Source organism: Nerophis lumbriciformis, linkage group LG01, assembly GCF_033978685.3.
Source record: "Nerophis lumbriciformis linkage group LG01, RoL_Nlum_v2.1, whole genome shotgun sequence".
Classification (NCBI taxonomy): Eukaryota; Metazoa; Chordata; class Actinopteri; order Syngnathiformes; family Syngnathidae; genus Nerophis; species Nerophis lumbriciformis.
The window spans coordinates 28,743,693-28,769,686 of NC_084548.2; the positions used below are offsets into that span (position 1 = coordinate 28,743,693).

At 41.0% G+C, this 25,994-nt stretch overlaps 1 protein-coding gene across 1 annotated transcript in view; it reads left to right on the forward strand.

The window, feature by feature from the left end:
* The window catches only part of LOC133618217 (ATP-binding cassette sub-family C member 4-like), a 115,981-nt gene that overhangs the window by 4,260 nt on the left and 85,727 nt on the right, over positions 1-25,994 (forward strand). Inside the window, exons 2-3 of the mRNA XM_061978659.1 lie at positions 4,354-4,464; positions 19,836-19,956. Coding sequence (XP_061834643.1) covers positions 4,354-4,464; positions 19,836-19,956 — 232 coding nt within the window. The remainder of the gene's footprint in view (positions 1-4,353; positions 4,465-19,835; positions 19,957-25,994) is intronic.

The window sequence follows — 25,994 nt, forward strand, 5'->3', positions numbered from 1 at the left end:
AAACCACCGCCAGACGATGGACCCCATGCTGTTTTTTGGGGGAATTAATCATTCCTTCATTTGTTACCAGATTCGCACCTTCTTTCGCTCGTATTACCGCTAGCATCACAGCTAACGTTAGCCATGCTGCTACCTCTTTGCTGCGCGAGGGTGTATACGTATGTGACGTATGTCGTGACAGTATGTGATGTGTGTAGAAGCTGCGCTTGCTGTCTGTGAGAACGAGACACAGGAAAGTGCGAGGAGAGCCTGTAGTGTAATGCCCGCAGCTAAAAGCAACTGCGTGAGAACGCATACTCGAATATCACGATATAGTCATTTTCCATATCGCACAGAGACAAACCCGCGATATATCGCGCATATCGATATATCGCCCAGCCCTAAATGGGTCCCATTTTTATAGTCTTTGGTGTCGGTATCGGTTTCAACCTCCCGATATTCCCGGGAGACTCACGAATTTCAGTGCCCCTCCCGGAAATCTCCCGGGGCAACCATCCTCCCGATTTCCACCCGGACAACATTATTGGGGGCAGTGGTGGCGTGCCTTAAAGGCACTGCCTTTAGCGTCCTCTACAACATGTCGTCACGTCTGCTTTTTCTCCATACTAACAGCGTGCCGGCCCAGTCATATAATACATGCGGCTTTTACACACACATAAGTGAATGCAAGGCATACTTGATCAATAACCATACAGGTCACACTGAGGGTGGGCGTATAAACAACTTTAACACTGTTACAAATATGCGCCACACTGTGAACCCACACCAAACAAGAATGACAAACACATTTCGGGAGAACATCCTCACCGTAACACAACATAGACACAACAGAAAAAATACCCAGAACCCCTTGCAGCACTAACTCTCCCGGGACGCTGCAATATACACCCCCCCTCCCCCATCTCCCGAATTCGGAGATCTCAAGGTTGGCAAGTATGCTCTAGTACAGTGGTCCCCAACCTTTTTGTAGCTGCGAACCGGTCAACGCTTGAATATTTGTCCCGCGGACCGGTTGGGGGGGGGTATTTTATTTTTATTTTTTATTTTTTTGTCATAAAAAAATACAATCATGTGTGCTTACGGACTGTATCCCTGCAGACTGTATTGATCCATATTGATGTATAATGTCGGAACCAGAAATAATAATAACAGAAAGAAACAACCCTTTTGTGTGAATAAGTGTGAATGGGGGAGGGAGGTTTTTTTGGGTTGGTGCACTAATTGTAAGTGTATCTTGTGTTTTTTATGTTGATTTAATAAAATAAAATAAAATGTAAAGTTTTTATTTTTTATTTCTTGTGCGGCCCGGTACCAATCGATCCACGGACCGGTACCGGGCCACGGCCCGGTGGTTGGGGACCACTGCTCTAGTATACTCTGGACTGAAGCTGTGTGCCTTCATTGTTTTTGTAGCTGTTGTTTTGAGGCATGTTTAAAAAAAATAAAAATAATGCACTTTGTGAAAGTCAAAGTATAGTATTTCCCATAGTTGTAGTGGGTATCAGGATTATCTCAAAGAGAGCATGTTCCAAATTCCAAGCTGCTGTTTTGAGGCATGTTAAAAAAAAGAATGCACTTTGTGACTTCAATAATAAATATGGCAGTGCCATGTTGGCACTTTTTTCCATAACTGGAGTTGAAGTTGTTCTCTTATTTTGGAAAACCTTGTTTTTGATGATTGATTGATTGAAACCTGTATTAGTAGATTTCACAGTACAGTACATATTCCGTACAAATGACCACTAAATGGTAACACCCGAATAAGTTTTTCAACTTGTTTAAGTCGGGGTCCACGTTAATCAATTCATGGTAAAGTTACATTGTTTAATGCATCCAGCGGGGCATCACAGCAAAATTAGGCATAATAATGTGTTAATTCCACGACTGTACATATCAGTATCGGTATATATCGGAATCGGTAATTAAGAGTTGGACAATATCGGAATATCGGATATCGGCAAAAAAGCCATTATCGGACATCTCTACTTCCATCCATCCATCCATCCTCTTCCGCTTATCCGAGGTCGGGTCGCGGGGGCAGCAGCGTAAGCAGGGAAGCCCAGACTTCCCTCTCCCCAGCCACTTCGTCCAGCTCCTCCCGGGGGATCCCGAGGCGTTCCCAGGCCAGCCGGGAGACATAGTCTTCCCAACGTGTCCTGGGTCTTCCTCGTGGCCTCCTACCGGTCGGACATGCCCTAAACACCTCCCGAGGGAGGCGCTCGGGTGGCATCCTGACCAGATGCCCGAACCACCTCATCTGGCTCCTCTCGGTGTGGAGGAGCAGCGGCTTTACTTTGAGCTCGCCCCGGATGACAGAGCTTCTCACCCTATCTCTAAGGGAGAGCCCCGCCACCCGGTGGAGGAAACTCATTTCGGCCGCTTGTACCCGTGATCTTGTCCTTTCGGTCATAACCCAAAGCTCATGACCATAGGTGAGGATGGGAACGTAGATCGACCGGTAAATTGAGAGCTTTGCCTTCCGGCTCAGCTCCTTCTTCACCACAACGGATCGATACAGCGTCCGCATTACTGAAGACGCCGCACCGATCCGCCTGTCGATCTCACGATCCACTCTTCCCTCACTCGTGAACAAGACTCCGAGGTACTTGAACTCCTCCACTTGGGGCAAGATCTCCTCCCCAACCCGGAGATGGCACTCCACCCTTTTCCGGGCGAGAACCATGGACTTGGAGGTGCTGATTCTCATCCCAGTCGCTTCACACTCAGCTGCGAACCGATCCATTACATCTCTACTTGTAAGTGTCAAAAAGAAAGCCGAAAGAGGTTGGTAGATGAGAATACATCTAAAGGGAAAATATAGTGTAGAAATGCACCGCATTGCAGGAAATGTAGTCTTGTTTTTCTAAAGTTTCTTTGGGTTGCCACATTGGGTTGAGTTTTTCGTTGCCCTGATGTGGGATCTGAGCCGCGGATGTCGTTGTGGCTTGTGCAGTCCTTTGAGACACTTGCGATTTAGGGCAATATAAATAAACTTTGATTGATTGATTGATTGATTGAAAAGTTTCTTTCGGCGTTTGCGTGGAAGGAATTTGTGCTGATATAAATGTTCCTCATTTATTTAATCAATTGGTGCTCACATCCATGGATATGGCAACAATGTATCTGTCATTTAGGAACTAGGAAATTGCTTTGTTGCACACAGACGTATTGGAGTGACTGGCCGGAGTGAGCAAGGCTAATGCTCGCTTGCCCAGTTTGCAGGGTCAGGAGAAAATAACACGTTGGGCAGCTTCACCATATTTTCATGGATTAATGTCCACTGTGTGAATGTTGTTTTGGTGTGGAAGCTGAGTTCTGTTTAAAGTTAAAGTTAAAGTACCAATGATTGTCACACACACACTAGGTGTGGCGAAATTATTCTCTGCATTTGACCCATCACCCTTGATCACCCCCTGGGAGGTGAGGGGAGCAGTGGGCAGCAGCAGTGGCCGCGCCCGGGAATCATTTTGGTGATTTAACCCCCAATTCCAACCCTTGATGCTGAGTGCCAAGCAGGGAGGCAATGGGTCCCATTTTTATAGTCTTTAGTATGACTCGGCCGGGGTTTGAACTCACAACCTACCGATCTCAGGGCGGACACTCCAACCACTAGGCCACTGAGTAGGTTTGTGGGGCAGCCTGACGGCACTGGGGTCTCACCACTTTGCCGAGTCCTGTTCCACGTTGGGACATGTTTTTACTGGTTGCATTTTTCGATCTGGTGGTTGTCATCCTTTTTTTAATGTTCTCAGTTCTGGTGGTTGGAGGGCAGGATTGTGTCAATCTCTGGCTGGCTGTTCATTTGATAGGGACATTGCACAATACATATATTGCACAAGCCAGATATAGCTTCAGTACAAGCTCATTTTGTCCCCAGGCTAAGGCAAAGTGACAGCAGGTTAAAAAAAATTACATTAAGTTATTCAATTCCATACAATTGCAGATCAAATCTAAAATACAGCTGTGGACATATACTACTTCAACCGGCAGCCGAAATGCCCCTATCTCAAATTATGATGGAAACTTAAAGTGTAAGAAAAAGCCAAGAGACAGCTCGTATCTCAAATTACTCGTAAAGCTGGGGGAAGATTAGGAAGGAAGACCACACTCTCAGTTCTTGACCAGCAACAATGTGGCGTGGAAGTTGAAGAAGTGGAACAAACCAGCACCTTTTAATCTGTCTAATGTGAGAACGTGATTATTGAAGAGCAGCTGCAGGCGTGTCTTGTTGCTCCGCCTGACACAATACGTAAGGCATTTCAGGAGGGAATACAAAAAGCGACAATTATGAGGAACAAAGTAGAAACAAGAAGTCATGTGACATCATTGTATTAATGATGGATTATGTTCCAGCTGGCTCAGCCCATTGCTGCACCTTGGCCACAAACGAAGACTGGAGGAAAGCGACTTGTACAACATTCTTCCCCAACATGAATCCGAGCTACTGGGACAAAACCTGCAAAGGTATACCCTCTAATGTGTGTTATCACTTCACAGCACATGAAAAGGTCTTCTCTGTGTTTTCCATTCATTTATTTATTGCGGCCCACAACAAATACATTTTATTACATTTGGCGCTACTTTTAGATTAGATTAGATTCAACGTTATTCTCATTGCACATCACAAGTTGTCATGTCTGTGATCATGTTTAGTTTAGTTATGTTTTGCTTGGTTTTTGGACACTTTTTAGTTCTTGTCTTCACTCCCTTGCTTTGTCACCATAGTAACCATTAGTTTCACCTGGTTCACATCCTCATGTCACGCACCTGTCTCACGTGTTCACATTTTGAGTCACGCACCTGTTTTCACTAATCATGTCACCAGTATTTAAGCTTTGTTGTTGCCAGGCAGTCGGCCTGGTGACATTATCCTATCTTACCCCTGACATTCTGGATTTGCTCTGTGCTGACTTATTTCATGCTTGTATTCCATGCCATAGTCTTCATGCTTTTCACATCACAGTAAGTGTAGTTTTCTTGTCCATAATTTCTGTCTAAGTGTTTTTTGTTTCTTAGCCCAAGTTTATCTCCGCCTTTGTGCGCGCCTTTTGTTTGCACCTTTTTTTTGTAGTTTAGAGTTAAAAATAAATCATGTACTTACATTCACGCCTTGCCCGCGCCAACTTTCCTTTGCATTCCGGGAAAACACAACACCCCAAGATCCACGTTCTGACACAAGTACACAACACCGAAATGCAGTTAGCATCCAAGCAGAAGTGCTCAAGCAGTGCATTGAGTGTCTGATGTACATCATATACATGATATAACATGCCTGGAATATATACATAGTGCAAATAAATTAAAATGAATAGTATGCGGTTGATAAGGGTATTTACAGACTACAGTGCATCCAGAAAGTATTCAGAGCTCTTAATATTTTCCCACATTTACAGTTTGTTACTGCCCTATTCCAAAATGGAATACTTTCATTTTTTTTCATTGGTACACCTATCTTTGAGCAGTTTCACACATTCCTTTTTGCCAATTCCTCTTTGCAGCAACTCTCAAGCTCTAACCGGTTGGATGGGAAGCTTTGGTTTTCATTCAGTTGGTCTCTGTACAGTGCTGCATTTATCTTAGTCTAGTCAGGGAAGTGACCAAGAAACCGATGAGCAGCCCTTTGAGACACTTGTGATTAAGGGCTATATAAATAAACTTTGATTGATTGATGATTGACAGAGCTACTGCATTCCTCTGTGGAGAGAGGAGAACCTTCCAGAAGGACAACATCTCTACAGCAATCCAGCAATCAGGCCTGTATGGTATAGTGGCCAGACAGAAGCCATTTCTTAGTAAAACGTTTGCCAACAGGTACCTGAAAGACTCTCAGACCATGAGAAACCAAATTCTCTGGTCTGATGAGACCAAGATTGAAGTCTTTGGCGTGAAAGCCAGGTGTCATGCATAGTGGTGGCAGCATCATGCCGTGGGGATGTTTTTCAGGGCAGGAACTGGGAGACTTGTCAGAATAGAGGGAAATATGAATTCAGCAATTTACAGAAACATCCTGGATGAAAACCAACTCTTCCCATGCAACCCGTTGGAGCTAGAGAGGTGATTGCATAGAGGAATGTGCAAAAGATGCCCAAAGATAGGTGTGTCAAGCTTGAGGCATCATTTTCAAAAATACTTGAGGCTGTAATTGCTGCTGAAGGTGCATTTAATTTTTTAATTTTTAATACATTTGCAAAAAAAAACAAAAAAACTTTTTCACATTTTCAATCCAATCCAATCCACTTTATTTGTATAGCACATTTAAACAACAAAATGTTTCCAAAGTGCTGCACAATAATATTAAAAACATTTAAAAACAATATAAAATAAATATGATTAAAAACGATTTTAAAGGGTAAAACCAATTAAAACAGTAAATAGAAATCAAAATTTTAAAAACACAGAGGACAACAGAGGACCACACAACTCACGTAGTGTTAAAAGCCAGAGAATAAAAGTGGGTTTTGAGACGAGACTTAAAACACTCCACTGTGGGAGCAGTTCGAACATTGAGAGGCAGAGTATTCCACAGCTCTTAGGGCCGACCACATTTCATTATGGGTTGTAGAATGCTTTTTTAACGGACAAGTTATTTGAGAAATGTGACTAATTTAGTGGATGGAAACATAGTCACTCTTCCATCGTTTAGTAACTCTTCACCTTCCCAATGAAATATATCAATCATGCATGTTCAAAAGGAAAACTGTAGTGACAAAATGAGTGGACAGACTTTGTATATAAAGGGGTCATAATATGATTTAAATTTACATTTAACTTCCTTGTGGTCTACTTAACCAGTAATGGTGGTGCTTTGGTTACAATTATGCATCAATTTTGCATCTTCAAGCCACTTTCTGACTGTCTCCTGAAAACAAGTGGTTTGGGGGGCCGTCTTTTTAAATGCAATTGAGCTCCTCTATGCCTTGCCCCCTCCAGCTGACTGCAACTGTTTCTCCAACAATTTTGTAGTTTTGGAGGTACAATTCTCATAAATTACAATATCATAAATTAGAATTATATTATAACATGACAACAGGAGAACATTTGAACATCCGATCATACATGTACGAGCCTGCGTCTGACCCAGGCTGGGAGTAAAGCAAAGAAGAAAAAACTTAAGAACAGAGGACTTAAATAAAAGCATCTCAAAGGTTAGTTTATTAGCTTTCTTTATGGCCTTTCTGTGTCATAAAGCTATAAATACATGGGCTAAAAGTAGACGGTATACATCATGTACACGACAATAGACATCCCTGCTTATATGTAACCTGTTTATCTCTGTAAATAAACAATAGACAGTGTATAGTTACATCGCTAACATATCATTACAAATAGAAAAAGCTCGCTGACATATCAAATGAACATACGTCACCAGTAATGGCAAATCTCAAACGGTTTGTTTGGCACAAGGCAAAATGTGTTTTACAAATATCTCTCCAAAGCGTCCATACTCCTCGGGATCCACAATTCACAAACAATAGGCAGGAAAAGTGCTTTTCTCGGCTGGATGTGAATACTAGTCCATACATAAAACTTTTTTTCACTTGATATAAACAGTATACAACATAAATTATATACATTGGGCAGACAATGGTTTTTAATACTATTGTATAGGGATTTTTCGATCACAGCTTTATGCTGCTGATTCCGATAACGATCATCCATGAGTGAGATTGGCCGATACCAATACCGATCACATCACTTATTGTTATATCCTGATAATGCACATTGATGACACATTCTAGCTGTGTGTGCAAATTTGACAGCGACAAGCGAACAAACACTTCCTTAACGCATACTTGTCAACCTTGAGACCTCAGAATTAGGGAATATATATATATATATATATATATATATATATATATATATATATATATATATATATATATACCGTATATTACCAAATAGTAGCCCGGGCGTTTATTTCACAAAATGGGGCCAGACCCCGGGCGGCTATTAGGACATGGGCGGTTACTTGCACAAGGCTTTTATTTATTTTTGCACCAGCCTGCACCAGGCCATTATTTGGTTACAATGGTTACTGTTCAGTATTTTTTTTTCGTACAAAAAACTTTAAATGTAAAAGCTATTGTAAACAGAAAAAACAAGAGATCAACATGAGGTAGGCTATCAAAAGACAAGAGATCAACAAGGCCTTAACATGGCAGTGGTGCAACAATTGTCAAATAGAATACCAATACTAAAAATAAATAAACTTTTTAAATAAAGCAGCCTACCGGGAAAAATATAATGATGGTACCAAGTAGTCAAGTATAAAACCCACCATCAAAACAGAACAATAATACTGTCACTTAAATAAAATAAAGGCTACAGTACTCCAAGTTTTAAATAAAGCAGCATACGTGATGTACCCACTGACACAAATTAGCATCAAGCTCGTCGCTCACTTTCTTCCTACCTCCACCAGATAAGCGAGCCCGTTTTCCATCGATTGCCGACTGAGATATTAGTTCTCCCTTTTTTTGTTTCCATTCTCGTACACGTTTTGGGTCAATGTTAAACTGCCTGGCCGCTGCCAAACCAGAATTCTGCTCCGCATACTTCACAACCGCTAGCTTGGACTTTAAGTCAAACTTACTGTTCTTCTTACCCCTTAAAGTATTCCCGTCTATCAGTTGTGGTGTACCGGTATCCTGTTCATTCAACTCACTGCTACTGTTGCTTGCCATGTTGAAACTTTTCCTCGTGGGTTTGTTGTTGTCGTTGAGTGTGTGTTACGCGATATGCGGTGACCCATTGCAATATGTTGATTACCCAGAATCCCCACGTAACGTCTGCTGTTACCGTAATTACCAGAATTATTGCACCTTTGCTTTTCCTTTTAGCTTATTGATTGATATATTTTTATTTCAAATATGCATAAAAGCAAGAGCAAACCTGATCCAATACAGTGCTATAGCCTTAACATACATTATAACAAAATGAAAGCTTATAAATTGGGTTTAAAGAAATCTATATGATTTTAATCTAAATTATGCAAATAACAGCCCATGGGCGGCTATTTGGACATGGGCGGTTATTAGGAAGAGGCGGTTAATTCACAAAATGGGGTCAGACCCCGGGCGGCTATTAGGACATGGGCAGTTATTTGCACAAGGGCGTTTATTTGGTAATATACGGTATATGTATATATATATATAAAAGAAATACTTGATTTCCCTGGAAAATCGGGAGGGTTGGCAAGTATGATACTGGGCTGTGACTGGTGCTGCGTTGCCGCAGCCTTGTGCTTCTCTGACCGTTCATGAATGAGTATATCCGTTCGGCCACCGTGTTCAATGGAGAAGTCTGATCTACAAAATTTGCAGGCAGCATACCCCTTCCCCTTCGAGCTGTCCTGGATTAACTGAAATTATTTTTTTCAATCATTTTGGAACTTGCAAGCGTACTTCTTCTTACTCGTCGTCGCCATGTCTCTTCTTCTGCTTCGTCTCCTTCTTCTTCTGTTATGATTGCCGCGCTTGACTTCGAGGTGTAACCGTCATTATTGTCCGGCCGGAAACGGCGCCCAGTAAAGGATAGGGATGATGTTCGTTAAGAAATTATCAATGCCGATGCCATTAGCGAATCCTCTTATCGAACCGTTTCCTTATCGAATCTCTTATCGAATCCAGAAAGGTTGTTGTGTGTGCACTGAGTTCCAAAAGCCATAGATGTTATGTGACTGGGCCGGCACGCTGTTTATATGCAAGAAAAGTGGACGTGAATGAGGACAGCATGCGGCCGTTAAAGGGTGAAGGTTTCAGGTGAGAGAGGACGCTAAAGGCACGCCCCCAATATTGCTGTCCGGGTGGAAATCGGGAGAAATTCGAGAGAATGGTTGATTTTCGGGAGGGGCACTGAAATTCCGGACTCTCCCGGGAAAATCGGGAGGGTTGGCAAGTATGCCATAATGCAGTGTAGCATACTAGCTAGCTGCTAACTTCCCTGCACACTGAAAATCCACTTCTAAGTCAGCAATCCTTGCCTCTATGGTGGCAAATAAACAATGTTTCTCACAAGTATCATCCCAGGGGGACGAGGAATAGCTAAACATGCTACACTACACACTGTAAGAGGATAAGCTAACCACAAGCTAGCACTTGAACGTAAACAAAGATGGGTGGATCGAAACAAACATCGACAGTAAAGATACCAAACATTAAAATCAATATTTGGTCGATACTAGAGTGGTTAGATTGATATTTTTAATTACCAAAAATATATTTTGTCGTTTTTCTTACGGTTTACAAATTCAGGAAAAAAAGTTCCAGGACACAGAATGGCTTAAGGGTAACAACCAAATTATTTAAATCAAAGCCAATAAAAGGAAAAAACATATATGTTGTATTGATATTGTTACACAGCCATCCAGTGTTTTTGTCTGATTAGAAGTGTAATCAAAATGCAATCATTCAATGATCTTGAAATATTTTTTTTAATTTTGGGATAGTATGGTCAACTGTGTCAAAGGCAGCGCTTGGATCCAGCAGAACCAAGACCGAAACTTTTCCTGTGTCTGTGTTCCGGAAGATATCATTTGTCACATTGGTCAGAGCAGTTTCAGTGCTGTGGTGGGGCCTAATGCTTGATTGGAATGTATCAAACACATTGTTATCACTTGACGTGCCTTGCCTTGCCTTGTTATACAGGAGAATATCATTAAGCTGTAGGTCAGGGGTCGGCAACCTGCGGCTCCGGAGCCGCATGCGGCTCTTTTATCACTCTGATGCGGCTCAGCTGCATACTTGCCGACCCTCCCGATTTTTCCGGGAGACTTCCGAATTTCAGTGCCTCTCCCGAAAATCTCCCGGGGCAAAAATATCGAGGGCGTGCCGTGATGGCAGTGCCTTTAGCGTCCAATTTTACACTATCTGTGTGCCGGCCCATTCACGTGTTGTATGCGGGCTCTGCCCTTCACACGTAAGTGACTGCAAGGCATACTTAGTTGTGTACTTAACAGCCATACAGTTCACACTGAGGGTGGCCGTATAAAACAACTTTAACACTGTTACAAATATGGGCCACACTGTGAACCCACACCAAACAAGAATGACAAACACATTTCGGGAGAACATCCGCACCGTAACACAACATAAACACAACATAAACACAACAGAACAAATACCCAGAATCCCATGCATCCCTAACTCTTCCGGGCTACATTATACACCCCCGCTACCACCAAACCCCGCCCCCTCCCAACCCCGCCCACCTCACTGGACGCACGAAGGGTGGGGGGGGGCGTGGGGGGGGGGAGCGGGTTGATGTGCGGGGGCAGGGTTGGGGGGGAGCGGGGTTTGGTGGTAGCGGGGGTGTATAATGTGGCCCGGAAGAGTTAGGGATGCATGGAATTCTGGGTATTTGTTCTGTTGTGTTTATGTTGTGTTACGGTGCGGATGTTCTCCCGAAATGTGTTTGTCATTCTTTTTTGGCGTGGGTTCACAGTGTGGCGCATATTTGTAACAGTGTTAAAGTTGTTTTATACGGCCACCCTCAGTGTGACCTGTATGGCTGTTGATCAAGTATGCCTTGCAGTCACTTATGTGTGTCTGCAGAAGCCTCATAAAACATGTAACTGGGCTGGCACGCTGTTTATACAGGTTGTAGAGGGCGCTAAAGACAGTGCCATCACGACACGCCCTTATTATTGTTGTTTGGGTGAAAATCAGCAGTCATCCGATAGAATAGTTGCCCTGTATTTCGGGAGTCTCCCGGAAAAATTGGGATGGTTGGCAAATATGACGCTGTCAAGCGCCATTCATATAAAACTCGCGGACCGCACTAACATTACATTTTCATATTAAGGTGCGGGCCGCAAAATAACGTCTCGCGGGCCGCGTGTCTAGTTTATACATGGCACAAAGCAAAAAAAAAACTTTGTATGCAGTGTTATTTCATTTTAAATTTCAAAAGAGTTTTGTGGCTCCCATTGTTTTATTGAATTTGTGAAACGGGTCAAAATGGCTCTTTGAGTGGTAAAGGTTGCCGACCCCTGCTTTATATATACAACTTTTTCTAGGACTTTGCCCAAGAATGGCAGCTTTGTTGTGGGCCGATAGTTGTTCAGCGCTGAGGCATCAAAACTACTTTTCTTTAAGAGGGGCTTGATGACAGCAGTTTTTAAGGCCTTTGAAAATGTTCCAGTCTGAAGTGAGATGATAACAAACTGCTGAGTACAGACTTTAGAAATCTGGTGGGTAAGCATGTTGATGGACTCAGACTGTGCATGACTTCTTCGACTATTTTGTCAAAGATAGAAGTGAAATGTGCTAGCTTTAGTTGACTAGCTGGCTGCAGAGTAGGTATTTGTTTTCTGGGAAATTTAAATGTTTATTATTGCTACGGTTTGTGATGATTTCAGAAAAATAATTCTTCCTTGATCTAACTTTTCTTTGTAAATTTCACAATGAACTTGGAGCTTTGACTTGTGCCATTTCCATTTGACTCTGTGGCACTCCCTTTTCTGTGCCCAGACCAAGTCTTCATTTTTTATCCGTTGTGCTTTTTGCTTACTTTTAACTATTGTAGGAGGAATGGTATCTGAAGCGTTCACAGCACTTGATGTATGTTCACCAGATCATCAACTTTAGAATATGGTATGTTTTATAACCTAAACATGAAGTCGGGACCGAGGGTGATCACTCCTTACGCATCAGTCTGTGGCATCTCTGCGTGTCTACATGCAAGAGGCCCCACTACGGACTGGACTCTCACATTATTAACCGTATCCACTCGGCATCCTAATGACAGCAGACATTGTACAGTAAGTTATGTTTTATTATATTTGTTGGTTCTCATAAAGTCTGCAGTGATGTTTAAAAAAAATGATCAAAATACGTAAATATTAGATGTTATTATAAATGTGCCTGTTACTACATTACATATATACCTACATCATGTATATATAACCTTAATAGAGGTGTTTGGATGTTTTTTTAAGGGCATTATAGGCAGAATAGAGCGACTCTCATAGGCTCCATAGTAAGCGGACTTTTGATCGCATTTATTTACTCTTTAGAATGCACTTAATAAATACATCTGTCGTTATGTCTTTTATAATGATTGTGAACGATAGGCAAAATTCCCAAAAAAGGGCAGTTCCCGTTTAACTAAAAATATAAACAAGTGCTTAGATAACTCACATGTGCAAGACTAATAAATAATAGTGCAGTGGTAAATAGAGCAAAACAAAAAGATGATAACTTGAATATGAGTTGGTACATTCACAGTGACAGATTAGTTCCAGAGTTATTTCACAGCGTTCATCAGATTGATAGCATGAAAAAGAAAACTGTTCTTATGGCGTTTTTTTTTTTTTAGCGTATGGTGATTTGTAGTACCTGCTTGAGGGGAGGAGTTTAATTAGTTCATGACCAGGGTTTGAGGGGTTTACAGTGTCGCTACCTGCCCGTTTACCGGTAAAATCCTGGATGGGGGGTGAGGTCGACACCGATGATCTTTTCTGCAGTCCTGTCTGTTGCAGTTTGTGTCTGTCCAGCACTGTGTTCTTTAGCGTGTTCCCTTTAATGACCAAACAGTCAAAATCATTGCAGTCAAAATCAATGCATTGCCCAACACTAATGTAACAGCAAAGCAAGTCTTTATTACATTTTAACAGAAGTGTAGATTGGAATTAACAGAAATGAACTACCTATGACCGTAAATTTGCAAATAGGTTAATAATAGTTTTGAGAGAATTATACAACTGGAAATGACGCAATATGTTACTGCATATGTCAGCATCCACATTTGGAGCCTTTGTGAATACATTTTTAAATGATTATATTATCAATTACATACCAAATAATATATATTGTGGTACGGTATATGAATGTGAGTGTGAATGTTGTCTATCTGTGTTGGCCCTGCGATGAGGTTGCGACTTGTCCAGGGTGTACCCAGCCTTCCGCCCGAATGCAGCTGAGATAGGCTCCAGCCCACCCCGCGACCCCAAACGGGACAAGCGGTAGAAAATGGATGGATGGATGGATATCTTTATTGCAGGAGGCTGCAATATAAATCCTGATATAGATTTTAGGCCATATCACGCATCTCTAACTTGTTACAGTATTATAATCAAAGTTGTAGACTCAAGTCATGAGACTTGGACTCGGTCAGACTCAAGTCGCAATTTTAATGACTTTGGACTCGACTTGACAATATCATCAAGCACTTGCAACTCAACTTGGGCTTTGACATTACTGACTCAAGCCCTGACACAGACTGTATCGTTACAACTTCATAAGACTTGAAAAATTAGGTAATGGTTTTCTGCAAATGTATCCTCGACCGTAAAATCCAAAATATCTTTTGAAGACAAAGTCAATATAACTATGCTTCTCTGGCCTAAGTGATACGTTTGCATACAGTAGGGAAGGGATTCATATAGCCCTATTCCTGGATGGATCTCATGTGAGAGGAAGAGGGGGCTTAAACATTTTGCAATGCAGTCCGCTGAAAATGATAGAAAGTGCTGGAACGCTGACGCTGTGCTCTAGTTGGAATTGCCACAAAACACATTTTAAGATATTCAACGCTCCCCCAATTTGTCACGTTTAGTGTGTCAGGTAAACCGTGACGAATGCGGCAATATGAATCCCCTTCCTACTGGACCAGCATAATCTAAGATTGTCAAAGACGGCATTTGGGTGTAAGTACTTCTTCTCACAATTGTGCACGTTTTCTAGTAAGATATTCTTTTACAATCACCTTTGACATTAACCGTATACACATCGTTGAAAGCAGGCGAGGAGTTGAAATACATGTTTAAACTTACGGTCCTGCAAAATTACAACACAACACACAAAACAAAGGTAAGTAAAACACGTATTAACTACTGCTATACTGTGGGGGTAATATAAACAATAACTAACAATAAACAACGGGAAACTAGATCTCCCAAGATACGTCAGCAGCCTGCTATTAATTGTCTGTGTGGCGACCATCTTAGTCAGGGCAATGGTCAAATTGCAATGCATGTATATTGAAAATAAAACATAACATGCTCATTTTTTAACCAATGTACTTTATCGTTAATGTCAAAAGGTGTGTTACAAAATGCAAAAAACATTTAATGAAAAAAATATCCAAAAACTATTATTACCGATAGAACCTTATTCCAATCTTAAAGATGCGTGTCGGTGCTCGGCTGTAAAGTGAAGTTACCCTTTAAGGCCACAATACGATATTGTTGTGGGGTATGTAAAAAAAAAAAAAAAAAAAGACTTAAAAATTGTGTGATCTCAAAAAAATTTAATCCAAGTGCAGAAGTCACTGGAGAAAATAAATCAATTGTAACAAAAGTTCAGCTCCAGGAAAACCGGGTCAACGTCGGTCCTCCACCTGAGGATATACATAAAACAGGATTACAAAAGGTCCAAGGAAAAAGACAAGAGTACGTATGCTCAGACTAAACTCTACTTCAGACAACGGAAGAACTGGCAGCGGCTGAGTGGAGATCCAGGGTTTAAATCTGGTGGATGATTGGAGACAGGTGGGCTCAGATGACTGGCAGCACACCTGAAACTAATGGCAGGGTAGAGACTTACAGACACAAGAGGGGAGGGGAGTAGGAAGACAAGAGGAAAAAGAGCAGGAGAACCGCCCTCATGACAAAAATGTTACAGTGTATACAATGAAGTGGCAGGAATGATTAGAACATTTCAGCATTATGTTTGTGTTCAATGACACTGTCATTGAACACAAACATAATGCTGAAATGTTCTAATCATATTTATTACCACAAACATGAATTTTCAAGTGCAAAGAATTGTGCAGTTACATCTACTGTTATGAGCAAATATTTAAAAAAAACTTACAGTTGATGTCTTTTATGTGACAATGTAAACATCCAGTGTAAAACAATAATGTTTCAAATGTTACTTTATGAGAAGCAGTGTCCTAAACAGTGGACATGTTTGTATGAGTTTGGAAAATGCTGTTTCTCAGGAAAGTTAACTAACAATATAACTTTTAATAATGTAATTACCTCACAAACTGATGTTTAGCTTCGCTAGCTTCAAATATATTTTCCGGGTGACCGTTTACAAGGTGGCCAGGGTGTATCCTGCCTTCTGCCCGAGTGAGACATGTAGTAGAAATGGGTGGATGGATGGAGGATTTATTTTGAGTATTTCCGCGGTGTAAAGTTTTTTGGGGGGGATTTTTCTCTGTGCTGTGCGATGTCTGGTTTTGTCGCCTTGGAAACGCTCAAGACAAAAGTGGTGCGCTTTGTTTTGCAGAATGCAGACTTTCTTACCTCCGCCAAAGAGGATACGTTTTTCACCAGGGTTTGTGTGTTTATTAGCAACATAACTGAAATAGTTATGGATAGATTTAAAAAAAAACAAATTCAGGAAATGTCCAAAAGTATAATTCCTCTCATCCTCTACCAACATACTTTACTTCCTAGTTACACCCCTCCCCCCCACACACACCTTGTCAGCACCACGCTACGCAGAAGATTCTGGGAGATGCAGTGTTTGTTCAGACCCGGCCAACGCTAAAACACCAGACAAAAACTACACAACACATGTTTGTTTGAAAACGTCACGCGTCAAGGCATTATTGTAAAGACTTTGAAACCGGAATACCGAGGTATCTACAATTAGTTAATTATAATTAAGAATGTCATATAATGCAATTGTATTAGATTTGTATGTTAAATAGATTAAAATGGATCATGGTTTAGATACGTTTCCTATTAGCTCAAGTTCTACTAATGACTTAACAGTGTCAATAACTTGGAAGGACTTGAAAATACGAAGTCGTGGCTTAGGAATTGACTCGACCTGCTTCGTACTTACTCTAGACTTGACTTAACTAGGGCTGCAACTAACGATTAATTTGATAATCGATTAATCTGTCGATTATTACCTTGATTAATCTATTAATAATCGGAAAAAAGAGACAAACTACATGTCTATCCTTTCCAGTATTTTATTGGAAAAAAAAAACAGCATACTGGCGCCATGTTCTTTCAACTTGCCAAATAAAACAAGGAAAATGTTACAAAAATTAACACTTTTGACACATCTGCTATAGATAATAAAAAATTAAATCTGATAAATGTATCGATAAAAAGCAGAGCCTGGCGACGCAAGCGCGTTTATCACAACTCTCTCGCTCTCTCTGTCTCTCCCCCTCCCTCACGAATGCTGCTGCGCGCACAATTTGTTGTGTTTTTAACATTCTTAACCCTAACTCAAAATGCCGGACATTTGAGGCATTTAAGAAACACCGCCCGACAGCCCCGCAAAAGAGGACATGTCCAGTGAAAAGAGGACATATGGTCAGGACCTAGCCCGGTATGGTCAGGACCTAGCTAGTCCTCTTTTGCTAGCATGCTAGCAGTTAACGGGCTAGGATAGACTGACCATACGTCCTCTTTTCACCGGACATGTCCTCTTTTGCGGAGCTGTTAGGCGGAGTTTCTTAAATGCCTCAAATGTCCGGCATTTTGAGTATTGTTTACACAACGTGCAGTACGCTACTTAATATGTCCGTGTGGAAACTCGTTCGGTACACTTCCGCACCGAAACGAAACCCCCGTACCGAAACGGTTCGATACAAATACACGTACCGTTACACCCCTATTATTTTGATTATTGTTTCTCAGCTGTTTGTAAATGTTGCAGTTTATAAATAAAGGTTAAAAAAAAAAAAAAAACGTAGCCTCTGCGCATGCGCATAGCATAGATCCAACGAATCGATGACTAAATTAATCGCCAACTATTTTTATAATCGATTTAATCGATTAGTTGTTGCAGCCCTAGACTTAACCTATTTTGTCTTAAGACTTGACTTGGACTTCAGTTTCAGTTTATTTCAAACATGCATACGATACAATATAATGCATCACACATTTCCAGTTGTTTTTAATTACAGCATGTCTGAAAAAGAGTAGGAAGAAGCAAAGCTTACTTAATCCTACCCCTAGCATTGTTATACCATTGGTGTGAAAGACATTTTTTTTATCTGGATCTATATCCTCATCTAATTCCAAACTATTGTGATCTATATTGCTGAAGGTTTTCAATTCCATATATTCCTGTTCATCAATCTTTTGTGTTGCTCTATGAATGTCTATAAGTGTAGGTGAATGTGCACCTGAGCAAAAGTCTTCTTGTTCGCTATTCCCTTGGAGCGTTGTAATTTTGTAGTTGAATGTCAATGTTTGTTTTCTGTCAGACTCCATTATTGTTGTTGTTGTAGTTGCTGGGAGTTCTAATATTCGTCCAGATCCTTGATGTCTTTGACAACTAGGACTCTTGCTCCTTGACCCCCATTCAGTTTGATGAAGATTTTGCAGTTGGAGCTCCAAATTCCCTGAGTTTCCCCCCGTTTCCTCAAATCGCGTGCTTTCCTAGTGATTACAGCATTGCGTTTTGTGAGGTGCTCGTTCATGTACACTATTGTGCTCTTCAGCTTATTTCCTTGTGTCAGCAATGCCATTTTGGATTTCCTATGGTCGAGCTTAACGATGGTGACTGGCGTGGTGTTGTTGCCTCTTCAATTCAGTAGAATGCACGCATCAATGGTGTCAATATTGACATTAATTCTCTTTGGTTGCAGAAAGTTGACCACTTTTTGCTCTGTTGAAGCAGCCTCAATGTCCTCTGGTTCTCCTCTGTTGTCAACTGCTCTTGCATAGGATCGAGGATTGATGCGTAGCCCTGCAATGATGATGTCACTTCCTCTTTGATTTGAGATTAAAGACTTCAGACTTACTTGTGACTTGCAATACATTGACTTAGTCCGTGACGCGTCAGATGGGCTTAAACAGCTGTTTGTGTATGTGTGTGTGTGTGTGTGTGTGTGTGTGTGTGTGTGTGTGTGTGTGTGTGTGTGTGTGTGTGTGTGTGTGTGTGTGTGTGTGTGTGTGTGTGTGTGTGTGTGCTTTACAGGATCTTGATTGAAAAATCAGTTGATAAACACTACATTTTATATGTATTTTTTGCAGTCACATAGTTCAACGATTACAGTCCAGATGCATTAAACGTCCGTTAGTACCAGGATGTTCAAACATGGCAGATGTACACATTGTCCCCATCAAGTAAAAAAAACACTAATTTTTAAGGTGTTGCCACTTTTGTTTTATTTTGTAGTAGTAGCGACTTCCTCCCGGTCAACTTCCTTTGTTTTAATTTTATCGAAGTGCGCATGCAAGTGATGTTGAGGCCACATTCGGGCCACATAGGGGCCTGTGCGCGTTTACTCTGGAGTCTGATAAAAATCACATTTTACTTGCAGTGTTAACAGTCAGTTGGAAAAAATCATATCTCCAAAAAATCCGATTTGGGCCACTTTGGTCTGCTGTGTAAACGTAGTCTTGAGGGCCAAAAAAGTCTGATTTGGTGTGCGGGGCCTTTGACTTTCCGAGTTGGAAATCCAACCTTGGGGGGCGTTCCCATTGAAGTTTCCGACTAGGAACTCGGAAGTTCTGACTTACCAGTACAAACGGAACACACCATAAATATTTGTATTTTATAAGCACAACATCAAAACGACAGAAGCAAGTCACAAAAATTAGCGAGTCAAACAGGCTGTTCATCTAAAGTACACATTCTAAATGTTCTCTAAATCTGTTTTTCATGTCACATTCTATCAAATTCACGACCTCTTGATTGCACAGACAAAAAGGCTTTCTGTCTATGAACATTTGTAGGGTTATTAAACTGTACATTTTTATGTTCTACTTGTAATTATTGTGTTCCAATTACCTTACAGGTCCCACAGTAAAAAAAACATGATGACTTCATTAATATAAACATGTGTATATAAATTATAATAATAATGTCATGTATAAAAATGATGATCGTGATTATGATGTCTTTCAGGTTTTGGGATGTTGAAGTAAAAAAGGCCACAAAAGAGCTCCGAAAGCCCAAACTCACCAAAGTCCTTCTGAAGTGCTACGGGAAGTCGTACGCAGTCGCGGGACTGTTTGCGTTTTCACTGGTATGCTATAACTTCATCAATTTAATATGTGATTTAAAATTGCTGTTATACAGTGGGAAAATACGTAATTGATCTTTTGCATTATGCATTTATGCTACATTTATTTTAACAGAGGAAAAACATCAAATATAGTTTAGAAATTAATTTGTATTTTAATAAGTGAGGAAAATAAGTGTTACAAGTAAAACAAAAAATGTGTAAACCAGGGTTCCCCGAGATTGCCAGGATACCTTTGGTGTGGGGGCATGATTCGGAGTGTGGTGGGGTGAAGTTACAATGACGTTGTCGTATAATTTGCATAGTTTGCCATGATGATATGATTTTCCTTAAAAAGGCTAAAAAAATGTATACACACTTTTACAAACAAATATTTGTTATTAGTATAAACATATTTTAATATCATATAATTTTGCTGTATTTTCAATTGTTGTTGCTTATTGTATAATGTACTTTGTTGAGCATTTTTCAAGTGTCTAGAAACTTTCAGTAATTTTCATGGCTGTGGTAGTTGTGACCCTAAGATGCAGGAACCAGGGGAACGATGTGCAGGTAAGAGTCTTTTAATAACCTCAAAATAGGGAGAAGCAGTCATGCATGCAGAGGTCCTAAACATAATCAATCCTCGAGCCCTGAGGAACAGGTGAGGCAGGCATAAATAAATATCCGCCAAATTGGCAATTGTAACCAGGTGTGCCAGGCTGCCAATCAGGGACAAGTGAGGGAAACGAGCGCTCAGGGAGACAAGCAGGAAGGGGAACAAAAATAAGAGCGTCGACAGGAAAACAAACACCAAACAAGGAACCACCACCAGAAGTGAAGTGACAGATCGTCACATTTTTGCATTATTAAAAACGACCACCTAAAAATCTAGCATCTTTTTCTGATGTTGACATGTTTAGTGACTCTCTCAAGGTCCCCGACGAAAGAGGCGAGCTGCAGCGAGCATGACATCACATTTGCTTCGCCAATTTTGTAGATCGCTGTCTGCGGGTATATCTGGGATATGTTAAAGTTACGTCCACATCGCAGAAATGCTGACTATGCTTCAGACCACCGCTTGTGTCTTGTTTACATCCAGTTTTGGCAGTTGTTTTCCATGATCAAAGCCTTTTTTCGGTGCCAAATTTTCAGAGCGTCAATAGTGCGCAAATAATAGGCAATATATATCCATTCCAACTCTGACGACATGCTGTTAGTAATTTTTTTATGTCCGTGTGGTTTTGTCCATTGATTTGATTTTTCCCCTGTTTGCAAACACATCGTCTGTGTCTAAAGTGGATTGGTAGAGAATAAGGTAGTGTTGTTGTGTCCGGAGAAGCACGGAATTGGAATTGGGACGGTTGTCATCATATTATTGGCAATAGAAGGTAAAAATAGCATAAGACTGTGACTTCTTCTGGAGGTCACAATACATTATATTAATTTAATTTGTTTTCACTTAAAACCCCTATTTTCAAGGAGTGGTGGCTATGATTTTGCTGTGCCAGGCCGACACAATCAATTACATTAAACGGAAACGCTGTACAATGGAAGCATTTTGTCCCAGGATTTCACGTTTAGGTATGCAGGTATGCATTTTGTTGGAATTTGGGGTTTTCTCCTGCACTACTGAAAATGTGTTCTACACTCCTGTGTTGAGGTACAAATGTAAGCTACACCAGCTTGCTCCTCCTCCTGGAAATACTCCTGTGTAGCATGACATGCCCCTTATAACAAGGGCCTGTGATTGGTTGGCTAGTAGTACTTTATTTGAGGTCATAGTTTCTAGTAAAAGTGACTGGTGTAACAAATCAATTAGTCCTAGCTGCAGTCCCACTCCCATTCTTTCTTTAATTTGATCCCTTCAGGATTTTGCAGGCTTTTCTTGTAATTGTTGTGTAAAATGCCTGATTTCATAGCAGCTTATTCAAACAGTTCAGCATAATGTTGAAATCTTTTGAGACTTATTTTCTTTTCATACCTTTGCATTAGCTTGTGGTTTTACAAAATTGTTATCAATGTTGTAAAAAATGTTTGTTCCTCCCACCTCCAAAGACATGCACCTGGGGATAGGTTGATTGGTGACACTAAATTGGCCCTAGTCTGTGAATGTGAGTGTGAATGTTGTCTGTCTATCTGTGATGGCCCTATGATGAGGTGGGGACTTGTCCAGGGTGTACACCGCCTTCCGCCCAAGTACAGCTGGGATAGGCTCCCGAAAGGTACACGCAGTAGCAAATGGATGGCTGTAACTAATACCCTGTAAAATCTGTCAAATGAAGAATTATTTTAAGAGCCTTTAAATGTATTTAAAGAGCATCTAAGTTGGGAGATGTATATTATTTTTCCACCGGAGGCATTCCCATCTCAGTGAGTCAGTTTAATCTACATTTGAGCCATGGCAGTCTGCACGGAGGTGGATTGAAAAACTTTCAAACACTTTCAATGACTATGTTTTCACAGCAGGCTATGATGCCCAATTCGTAGGAATGTAAAGGTATTATAGATACCACGGTATTGCGGTTTCAAAGTCTTCACAATAATGCTGTGACGTGTGACGGTATCAAACAAAAATTTGGTGAGTGTAGGGCTGGGCGATATTGGCTTTTATTAATATTTCGATATTCTTAGGCCATATCGCGATATACGATACATATCTTGATATTTTGCCTTAGCCTTGAATGAACACTTGATGCATATAATAGGGCGCATTAAAGGAGTCATATTATTATTATTTTTCTAAATGTAAAACACTTCCTTGTGGTCTACATAACATGTAATGGTGGTTCTCTGGTCAACATGTTGCATAGATGATGTTTATGGGGCCATGTCCTTCGCTATGTAATAAGTTACTGCGGACATTATCTCCTTGTGTTTGTGACTATGTTTTTCATATGGTGTTGATCTGTAAATGGAAGATGTCAGGCTCATTTGTCAGTGCATTTTTTTGGGTGTGGCACCGGCCGGAGACGTTAACTTGCGGAGTTTCAAGCACTCTTCATTCTCTCGCGGGTGACTTTTTAAATGAAAGAACAAATTAGTAGTGCTGCTACCAATGTTCCCTCTAATTGTTCATGTGTCTGAGCAAACACAAAAACTCCCTGAGCATTCAGTGGAGCACATGTGAGCAACATCACACGTGGCAATACCAGCAGCACACCTGTCTCAAACCAATCTTTTATAATAACACTCAAATGAGAGGAGTCATTTTCATGAGATTATTTTGTAATATTAGTGATTTGGCCCACTTGTAATGAAAATAAAATAAATCTTGTTTTTCATAAGCTATGGATTAGTATTGTACAATGTGTCTGGGTGGGGGTCCTGCTTTGGAAATCATTTGTACCCCTTTCAGAGATCACATTTAGTTCCCCTTAAACATCCTCATGTTGGACAATGAAATGTAAGCATAGGATGAAGTGTGCATTCCTGTAACTTTCTCTAGTAACAGCATTCCATGATTAATATCAATAAATTAACATTAATAATAAATGACAGTAGAAAAGCACACGTATGACTGAGGAGTCATAGTGTAACTTTGTGTGGTGTTTGAGTTGTCCGACTTTTTGTGTGGCCATAAACGCACCAGTGGCTTAGTGCTATGCGTGTTGGTGACAGATGACAAGTTGCTTTTGGCCTGGTTTGTACGGCAGAAAATGACTAGTTTTTCCAGATAGAAGTTTTTTACTCATGTTTTTGGTGTGGTTATGGCCGAATATAAACAGTTTTGCTCAATAAAGTGATCGATATAATTCCTGTCCTAGAAGCATCTCGATAGACGTTACAATAATTGGACGGTGTTGACGAACACCATTAGGGCCGCTTGTTGTCACTGTCACTCAGAGTTGCATTGCAAAATTATACAGAATAAATGTGTTTATTTTGTTTAGAATTCAGATGGGATTTGATTTGGTGCGCGGCATATATTTGCTGTGCGCAGAGGATGCTTGAGCAGTGCGCATTAATTGTTCTTCCTCCATTTGTGATCAGTTTCGCACCTTCTCTTGTATTGTCACTTGCACCGCTTCGCTTGTACCACCTGCCTCAGCTAACGTTAGCCATGCTGCTACCTCTCTGCTGGGCGAGGGCGTATGACGCTACACGCGTGACAGTATGTGACGTATGTAAGAAGGTAGGCTTGTTTTACGCCCCTGTGAGAAGGAGAGACTAGAAAGAGTGAGAAACGCCTGTAGTGTAATGCCCGCAGCTAAAAGCAACTGCGTGACAACGTATACTCCAATATCTCAATATCACGATATAATCATTATCTATATCGCAAAGAGGCGAACCCGCAATATATCGAGTATATCGATATATCGCCCAACCCTAGGTGAGTGTAGTTTTTTTTCTGGCGCTTTAGCATTGGCAGGGTCTGAAATAAACAGAATACCAGAATCCTCTGCGCGGAGCAGGGCCGGTGATGTGAAGTGTTCCAAGTAGATAAGAGGATTTTTTTTTTTGTGGACATTACCTGAACATTTAATCAAAATCTACCCATAAATGTTCTAGTTATGTTGCTTACAAACAAACTCTGGCTAAAACATAGCCTCTTTGGCGAGGTAAGAAAGTCTGTGTTCTACAGAGCAAAGCACGTCACTTTAGTCTCAAGCGTTTCCAAGCCGACACAGCCAGCTGGTCACGGTGCAGCACACGGAGAAAAATTACCAAAAAAAACCCTGTACACCGCAGGACATACAAATAATCCTAAAAGCTACTACTCGTCCATTTTCTACCACTTATCTCTCTCGATGTTGCGGGGGGCTGTAGTCTATCCATCAGCATTCGGGCGGAAGGCAGGGTGCACCCTCGACAAGTCGCTACCTCATAAACCGTCTCCCAGAGAAGATATTTAAAGACAGTGAAGCTAAACATCAGTTTGTAAGGTATTTACATTATTAAAAATTAAATTGTTACACACACACACACACTCTCCACCGTGATTATAAATAGTATAATTTGTCTATAAAATTGCTGTAACTATACCTCTGCATAATATTGTAAGCTTATTAACATTAAAGGAAACAACACACTGGTCTTTCCTCCAGTCCCTCCGTGGTTACAAAGAAGCCAAGTGCTACATTTGCTTAATCATATTCTGTTACGGCAAAAAAAAAGCATGTTCCCCAAGGTCACAATGTTCCTATCGATCGGTCACGGTTATTTGTTGCCCAATTTCTGTGGATAATATGTGATCGCCAGATGCCAATTAGTGCCTGTCAATGCTGATTACCAAAAAACGATCACTTTTAGCTCATACTTTGCAGCTTGGTCTTTTTGTTGACAGGCAGGCTACTACTAGCAGTTACTGCTAACTATTTGTGTATGTACATAAGCAGTACATATACATATACATATAAGTAAATATCACCTTAATTGTGGCAAATAAACTACATTTCTTGCAAGCATTATTATCACTGAGGGATTGAAGAAAAAGGCTGAATATGAGCAACTGAGAGAGCAGCAGACGACAAGAAACAACAGAGACAATACTTCTGTGCCGTTGCTGTGCCTGTCGTGACTTGTGTAACCTGGATTTCCACTGGATGCGAAACGGCAGTGGAACATCGCCGCCACAGTCGCGGACTCTTTCCATTTTTAATTAAGTCAATGTGCCCGTTTGCACAGCCTGCGAAACATCACTGCCATGTCGGTGCCGTTCCAGCGCTAAATATACGCAGATCTTCTATATTTCCCACTCGCTGCAACAAAACCGTTCAGTTTAGCTAAAATATGCTTGTTTTAAACAGAAAGGCATGCACAGGCACAAAATAAATTATCCGGAATATTTTCAAATTAAAATACTCCATTTTCAAGATAGATTGTATTTTACACTTTTATACACCTTACCTTCTCTCTAAGCTGCCTCGTGGTAGAGGAGTTTGAGTGTCCCAATGATCCTATAGGAGCTATGTTATCTGGGGGCTTCTATGCCCCCTGGTAGCTGCCCATGGGGCCCGGGCGGGCCAGCCTAAAGAGGCAACGTGAGTCCCCCCTGCAATGGGCTCACCACTCATAGGAGGGGGCATAGAGGTTGGGTGCAATGTGGGCTGGGCGAAAGC